At 42.5% G+C, this 8,341-nt stretch overlaps 1 protein-coding gene across 1 annotated transcript; it reads left to right on the top strand.

The window, feature by feature from the left end:
* Positions 1-233: 233 nt before the first annotated feature.
* Positions 234-7,169, top strand: LOC306981243 (uncharacterized protein; the record flags this gene model as incomplete). The annotated part of the gene is made up of 4 exons (XM_079580803.1): positions 234-237; positions 958-1,082; positions 5,575-5,774; positions 6,790-7,169. 4 exons carry the CDS (start codon positions 234-236, stop codon positions 7,163-7,165), a joined length of 705 nt encoding a protein of 234 aa, XP_079436929.1. The 3' UTR covers positions 7,166-7,169.
* Positions 7,170-8,341: the final 1,172 nt, after the last annotated feature.

Below are 8,341 nucleotides of genomic sequence, written 5' to 3'. Positions count from 1 at the left end.
AATGACCTCCAGCTTTTAAGGCGGAGAAAACATTTGTGTTAGTTTAGAGATTAAGTGTCTAATTTTCTCCTTGACATCTTAGTTTGAATTTCAATCTCTCCCTTTACGATGTTTATGACGTTTCAACTTTGGATTTGGTCTGAAATCACTCCGACATGGCCCGGCTCCACCATGTTTCCCACGCTTATTCATTCACAAACACTGACACATTTGGTATTCACATGACAAGGGCCATGGGTACCGTTATGTGGTACCTACTTGGCACCCTATGATATAGTGGCCATGATAGTTAGCATTGAGGCTCCTTTACCTGACTCCTTCCGAACTGACAGACCAATTCGGAAGCTTCTGATCATGGCAGACGCTGACTCACATCCAGTTTGGCGTCAGACCTCTTACCAATTTACTTGTTTTGGCTCCAGCTTTTCTCCTTAAACAATGTTCGTGTCCGCGGGCTGAAAACGTGTCACATTTGTTATGTCACTCGCCGAGACACAAAAATGAATGTATTATTTTTATTATTGAAAAGACACATCAGGATTTATTTACCAATGTTCCACTTTGTCTTATCAATTGAATTGTTGTTCATCTTGATTTACAATTGTGGTTTCATTCTTTTCCAAATATGCAATATCACCGTCACTCGCAGTAACATTAAAAGTGAAAAGAGGTACTTCTGTGGGGATATAAACTGTCGGTAAGTGCGTATTGGCAGAAGATAATAGAAGATGAATTTATGTCAGTACATGTTTCAGTTGCTGTGTGTATTTTTCACATGTTTATTGTGATAATACCATTCCAGTGTGCCACAACTTTGAAACAAATACACTGAAGAATAATAAACCATCATTATGCTATTATGTACTATGTATTATGTACACTGTAATGTAATGTAAAAAATAAATAAGTATGATTCTTTGTGCTACTTTTATTACATCCCTTCCCTTATTGTTACAGTTGGGACGGGGGAAGTGGGGCTGGACAAAGTCTGGGGCAGAGACGTGAGCCTCAGCCACTACCAGGCCTGTCTCTACGCAGGCGTCAATATCGGCGGAATCATCAACGAGAGCAGCCCCGCCCAGGTAAGACCCCACCTACTCAGGTGAGACCACACCCACTCAGGTGAGACCACACCCACTCAGGCAGGAATTAGATATTGAATAATCCCTCCAAACCTTTTTTTGTAATTTAACATTCAAAAAGATATTAAAAGGACGAAAGAAATGAAACAGCAGGGGTCCTCAAACTACGGCCCGCGAGCTGGTTAAACCCGGCCCCTAACTTGTAGAGCAAGTAGTAAAAAAAAAAGTAAGTCTCTAGCCCAGGGGTGTCAAACATACGGCCCGCGGCCCGGATCAGGCATGATTTAATCCGGCCACTGCCCTGTAGAGCATAAATTCTAGAGTATCTAGTAAGTCTCTAGCCCATTCCTGTGCGAAGTTATGATTTTTAAAGGATCTATATGATGCTATTTTAGCCATTCCAAAGTTAAGTTAAAGTTTTGTGACCAAAACAGTGAAGATGGCGGCCGCGACACAACGATCTTTCACCAAAGAAAAAAAGAGTGGAAAAAGAGTGGTGCGCACTGAATGGGTGCTGCTGCCGGATGCTCTCTCATCGAATGCAATTTCTCCATCTGTGAGATCAATAATGTATCATCTTATCTTATCTTAAGTATAAGCATGTGTATGATATATTGTACCTCTACCACTATGGAGCACTCATTTTTGTGATAAATATAAGTGTTTTCTGGAGGTATTTTTCAAACCCGGAAGACACAACGCTTCGATTCAGTTAACTCCGCCCCCTCTCTCCGCACATACTTTACCGTAATATAAATAAACAACAATAAGTGAAGTTGCTTCACGATGCAGTTATACGGAGTTGACATCAGCAACACAGCTTCATAAATGGCTAACACACAAGCTAACACGCGCTTGGATTGACTCACCACTCTGGTCCATCGCTGTTTGCATTATGGGACTTGCTGGATGGTATTGTGTCTCTGGGCTCTTTAAATCAAGCAGCATGCAGGTATTTGAAGGTGCTGGTGCCTCTGGAGTCTCCCGAACATCAAGGTTTAGGACCCTCCAGAGGCTGCAGTTGTGCATAAACCGTCTATCCAGGCCTCCCCTAAACGGTTAATTGAATGTTCATGAACAGAAACGGCTGCAGTGGCTCAGAAATACATGAAGACTCATTTTCAAACAGTCTTGTTCACTGATGAGGCCGTGTAACCCTGGATGGTCAAATCAATGGAGTAGTGGATAGTTGGTGAATGGCCACAAGGTGTGAAAATGACCTTTGAAAAATATGTAGAGTTTCGGACTCACCACTGTCTTCTATGCTACAAAAAGAAGAGCCGTGCTTTCCCGAACAAGATCATCGTCATCATGACAAAGACCATGTCCTGCTGTAAAGAAAACCTCTGCATCACTGGCTGCTATGGGCATAAAAGGAGAGAAACTCATGATGTGGACCCCCTCCTCCCCTGACCTTAACCCTATTGAGAACCTTTGGAGCCTCAACAACAAAACAAAAACTTCTATGAGGGTGGGAGGCAGTTTTCATCCAAACAGCAGCTCTGGGAGGCTATTCTGACATCCTGCAAAGAAATCCAAGCAGAAACTCTCCTAAAACTCACAAGACACAAGGGCTCCTTTGGTAAAATATAACTTGACCTGTTAATATTTTTTTGATTGAAATAGCTTTTGATTTCAGTAAATATGACCTCCTAATGCTACAAATTCAACAAATGACCATTTTCAGTTAATTACAAGGTTTTTACTATATTTATTTTTGAAAAAAATACTGTTATCACTGGGAGATTTTTTCAACCACATTTAATTAATCTACCAGTTAAAGACTTGGAAATTATGCCAACAACAAACACGCTCAACCGCCCAAAGCCATAACCTTTGTGAGGGAAGGGGAAACGGCTCGGAAGTCCAGCACAACAGCCAAAAATCTACCTTCTTCCCTGCAACGCGCCTGCGACTGGGAGCTGAGGGTGGATTTGAAGAGGAAGCTCGTCTTTCCACAGGACGTGGCAGTGACCTCACTTCGACCAGACATAGTCTTGCTGTCCAGAAGCACAAAAACCATCATAGTGGCGGAAGAGAGACTGGACGTGTCTCACCAATTGAAGTGAGCCAAGTACCAAGACCTGATCGACGAAGCTGTCCTGAAAGGATGGCATGCAACAGTTTTTCCCATCGAAGTCGGCTGCCGTGGGTTTCCCGCAAGATCAGTGCGGTTCTTCCTCCAGAGGATGGGGCTGGAGCCCAAACAGCTGAAGAAAGCAACCAGGGAGATAGCCGCAGCAGCCGAGTCCAGCTCAAGATGGATATGGCTAAAGAGAGCTCACAGCTGGAACCCTTCCGCAGGTGAAGCCTAGTCAGTCTTCGCTGCCCCACTCAGACGAGGTGTACAGGTTAAGGGGCGAAACACCTGTGAACCTGAGATGCCTGCTGACGATGCGGAAGGGTTCCAAAAATGTGGCTGCTTCAAGGATACCATCTTAAAGTGTTGATCTGCAACCATTTTCAGAGTAGTTCCCGCAGTTGTAGCTCGTGGCAAAGCATCTTTGATGTTTACTTCACCTTGCTGACTCTCATTTGAGTTGACAATTTAGAAAATCTTGGAAAATTTGGAACGCAGTGTACTTTGGTCACATTACGCAATGATGTTTTATTTGAAAATAAAAATAATACCTGTGGTATTTCAAAGTAAAACAAAGTGTGAAGACTTGATTTCTATTTTTCCAAACCACTACAGCTAAACAAATCTGTGCCTGGAGTCAAGTGTTGACTCTGCAGGCGAGTCATCTCTACTTCACAGTGAGGCCTGTGCATTTTGGTCTGGGTCATACAATTCTATGTTAGAGCCAACCCGGTCTGGCCCCCATCACAGTCAGGAACCATAATGTGGCCCCCAGAGAAAGAAGTTTGAGGACCCCTGGAAACAGGAAAAAGAAAAGAAAAGCAGCACCAAACAGTATCCCAGACCCAGTCAAGTTTTACAATGCAGATATTTACAGACAAGACATATACTTAAAGGTTAAATCAAAGAAAATGGCTCAAACAATTGTAATTAAAAAAAAAAAAGCAAAACACACACAAAAATTAAAATTTTTTTTAAACAAAATCTAATAAAAATGACACTACCACCAATACCTTCACATCTGCTAATAATATAACACACACCAATAATGATAATTTCAGCAATAGATGAATGCAATGGATCCAATGGCTGCGGGCTGCTCTGCTTTTTGACAATGAAACTAGGGGCGGCCATTGCTGTAGAACCTCCATATGGCCGCTAGTCTCCCATCTGGGGCCAGGACTCCCCTGAAAAAGAGATTATTAATCTCAGTCGGACTATCCTGGTTAAATAAAGGTCAATAAAAATAAAATAAATTGGAAAGCATTGGACTTTAGACACGTTAAAAACAACTTTAAAGCCTGGTCCCAATTTTTGGGAACTATCTGGAGCTCGATATTCCTCCTGTATTAACACTGGGTTAGTTACAATTTAAGAAATTTTTTCATACGAAATTTCTTTGAAATCTCGTACTAATGAGGGTGGGACTGTTAGCATTGGAGCAGCGCGAGCTACACGTCACACAAGGGCTGAGTCTACAGTGAAGATCCCGCCCTTATGCCCTTTTTAGGAACATGCTTCGTCAGAGCTGGGGAGGGGGAGTCTGTAAACCTGCCATGATGTCCCCCTCGAACGTGGTCATTGTGGTAAATGGGGAGGAGTGAGGAGGAGACGTCCATTATATATACAGTCTATGATTGGATCCCATGTCTCAAGATCATCTGATTCAGATTAGTGCTGTCCAAAATATTGCCTATTAATGCCTTAACGCAAATACATTTTAGCGGCGGGAAATTTGTTATCATGCGAGTAATTTGTTTCAATTTGACGATGCACAATCTGCCTGTCACTCAAACGGGAAGCGTGTCACGTGACCATGAGTTTACGGGAGAAATGGCACTTGTTGGTTTGTCTTTCTTCTGCAACACTGATGAACCTTTGAAATCGCTCATGGACGAGGAGGAGACACTTTCACCACATCATGGACAACAAAGTCTTCTTGCTGCTGCATTATTTTCTTCACTTGAGCCTGTCACGTACAGTTTGTGCTGGAGATCTGCTACTGTTGTTGTTTCATATTTGGAGCCAAAGAGTTCAATTCTTTTCTCTAAAGTCGAGATAACAAAACATGCTAATGATACATTTACCCCATTAACCTGAATATTCGACAAAACATCGCCTACTTGGAGTGGCATTTATGGATATGAATGAACTTTATGCTGTAAGACAACAATGTAAAGAAATAAGTGCTCTTTCTAACCTGAACGCCTGCGGACTTTGGCAGCTGGCGTCTCCCACAAAGGAAATGCCCATATTTGGTTTACAGCGTTGTCTGAGGGGATTCAGAGTTACACATGGACAAAATCTCAAAACTTCACAAATAAACATTGTAAAGGCAGAGTTTGGTCAGTTTTTCTTTTACACAGATCTCTTAAATAACAGCACAGAACAGATATTTTCTCCTGTGTGCAGTGGGAGTTCCAGATCGGGCCGTGTGAAGGCGTAGAGCTGGGGGACCACACCTGGACGGCGCGCTACATCCTCTTCAGAGTCTGCGAGGACTTTGGAGTCACACCCTCGTTCCACCCCAAACTCTTCGATCACCCACTGTGGTCATCAGGAGGTCACATGAACTTCAGCACAGAGGCCATGAGGAGCCCGGGCGGCCTCACGTGAGTGTCTTTAGGGATGAGCAGGCTACTACACTACACAAAAAGAGCAAAATCTAGCCAAATGATTATTAAGTCCTCACACCATTAGTGTAACACCAGTGACCGTAACACCAATGACAATTTTCTACAAAAGCCTAATTTTACAAAATGGTGTCTATGCTATATTAAAGCTAAAACGATGTAGCTTAACATTAGCATCCTTAGCATATTTCGATGAATATGATGAAAAATCATAAACTAAACAAAATTTCCTACAAAACAATGTGATGCCAATGACGCACAAAAATGACCCACAGTAAAATCTGACACTCTAATGATGATTTTTTCACTTTTAGAATTCAAAAAGACACTCATCAATAAGTTGTGCTGAAAGACTCCTCAAAGTACTTGACCTTTGACCCTGGTAGCACTTTATTACATACTTTTATACTTTCACAATAATGGTATGTGTTGAAAATAACACCAATGACACAAAATCAAGGGACAGACATTCTTAATACAATATTTATATATTTTAAAATATATATATTTTTTTCAATCAGCATATTTTATAAGGCCAGCATTCATACAAACTTTTTGTGGTTTTATTTATTTTTTATCTTAAATGAAATTGCTTTTATGCTCCATTGAAGCATTAACCCAAGGGCGAGGGACATGGTGTTTTAAGCAACTAACTGAAATTTAAAGTTAAATAACTAAATGAAGGATCAGAGCTGTAGACCGGAAACATAATCATCTTATGAAGAAATGTTCAATTATATAGATTATGCAACGATATGTGGAGGTTCTATTAAATGTTGTTATTTTATGAGCTATACACATCTGGGGACATGATTTGGCCGATAATTTGATAATGGCCCAAATTTACAAAAATAAATATTCAGAGAGTAGGACATATAATAAACAATGGAAATTGTCTGGAACTGGCTTGATGAAAAATGTCTCTTTTGAAAGCATTTATTAAATAAAACGAAATGAAAACAACCCTGTACTGAACATGATGTTTTTCCCGCAGACACATCCACGCAGCGATCGAGCGTCTGGCCCAGCGCCACATGGAGCACATGGCGCTGTACGGCGACGAGCACAACGAGCAGCGTCTGAACGGCGGAGTAATTAGCTCCGCCTTTGACACGTTCTCCTGGGGCACGGCGTCGCGCAGCTGCAGCGTGCGCGTCCCGGGGCACGTGCACAGTGCGGGGTGGGGCTACCTGGAGGACCGCCGCCCCTCCTCTGACTGCGACCCCTACCTGGTCTGCCAGGCCCTGGTGGAGAGCTGCCTGCTGCCCCCTGGTGGCTACAAGGGGGAGGAGCAGAGCTGCGGTGGCAAAGAGGAAAACGGCTTCACTGAGAACTGCCAAACTCCGGCCGCAGGAAGAAACCTGGAATAAAAAATAAACCTTATTAGCAACAAAAAACAACAACATTTGTGTCGGAGTAATACTTTGATAGCATGATATTTATTTATTTATTGGTTTATTTGGTAGAATACTATCACTATACCTTAAATGTGGACAGCCAGCGTAATTTTCAAGTCTTTACTGTTGAATGAACCCCCCAGTGTGATTGAAACCCCCCAGTGATTACAGTATTTTATTCAAAAATAAATAAATAATAAAACAGCTTAAAATCTACTGTTCCAGATGATTATGCAACTCATCGTTTCAATACATTTTAAAGGTTGTAATTAACTGAAAGTGGTCATTTTTGAATTTGTAGTATTAGGAGGTCATTTACTGAAATCAAAAGCATCTTCAAGTCAAGTTAACCTAGGACCCTTATTTGATAGCAGTTTTTGGACAGTTTCTGCTTGGATTTCTTTGCAGGATGTTAGAATAGCCTCCCAGAGCTGCTGTTTGGATGAAAACTGCCTCCCACCCTCATAGATGTTTTGCTTGTTGACGCTTCAAAGGTTCTCTATAGGGTTGAGGTCAGGGGAGGAGGGGGTCCACAGGGGGGTCCATTCCTTTTATGCCCATAGTAGCCAGAGGTATTCTTTACAGTATGACATGGTGCATTGTCATGCATGAAGATGATCTTAAGGGAAAGCACGGCTCTTCTTTATGTAGCATAGAAGACAGTGGTCTGTCCTAAAGGGGCCGACCAGCTCTCTACCCATGATTCTGGCCCAAAACATGACTCCGCCCCCTCCTTACTGACGTCACAGCCTTGTTGGGACATGGTGGTCAGTGACCAACCATCCACTACTCCATCCATCTGACCATCCAGGGCTACATGGCCTCATCAGTGAACAAGACTGTTTGAAAATGAGTCCTCATGTATTTCTGAGCCACTGCAGCCGTTTCTGTTCATGAGCTTCAATGAACAGTTTAGGGGAGGCCGGATAGAAGGTTTATGCACAACTGCAGCCTCTGTAGGGTCCGACACCTTGATGTTCGGGAGACTCCAGAGGCACCAGCAGCTTCAAATACCTGTCTGCTGCTTTGTAGCAGCTGTTCTCTTAATCTGATGTGTTTGTCTGGCAGAAACCGTCCTCATTGTGCCTTTATCTGCACAAACCTGTGTGTGCTCGGAATCAGTCACAAATCTCTTAACAGTGCGATGCT

Source organism: Gobius niger (genome assembly GCF_951799975.1).
Source record: "Gobius niger genome assembly, chromosome: 22".
In the NCBI taxonomy this organism is placed as follows: Eukaryota; Metazoa; Chordata; class Actinopteri; order Gobiiformes; family Gobiidae; genus Gobius; species Gobius niger.
This window is presented reverse-complemented; position numbering and strand designations above follow the sequence as displayed.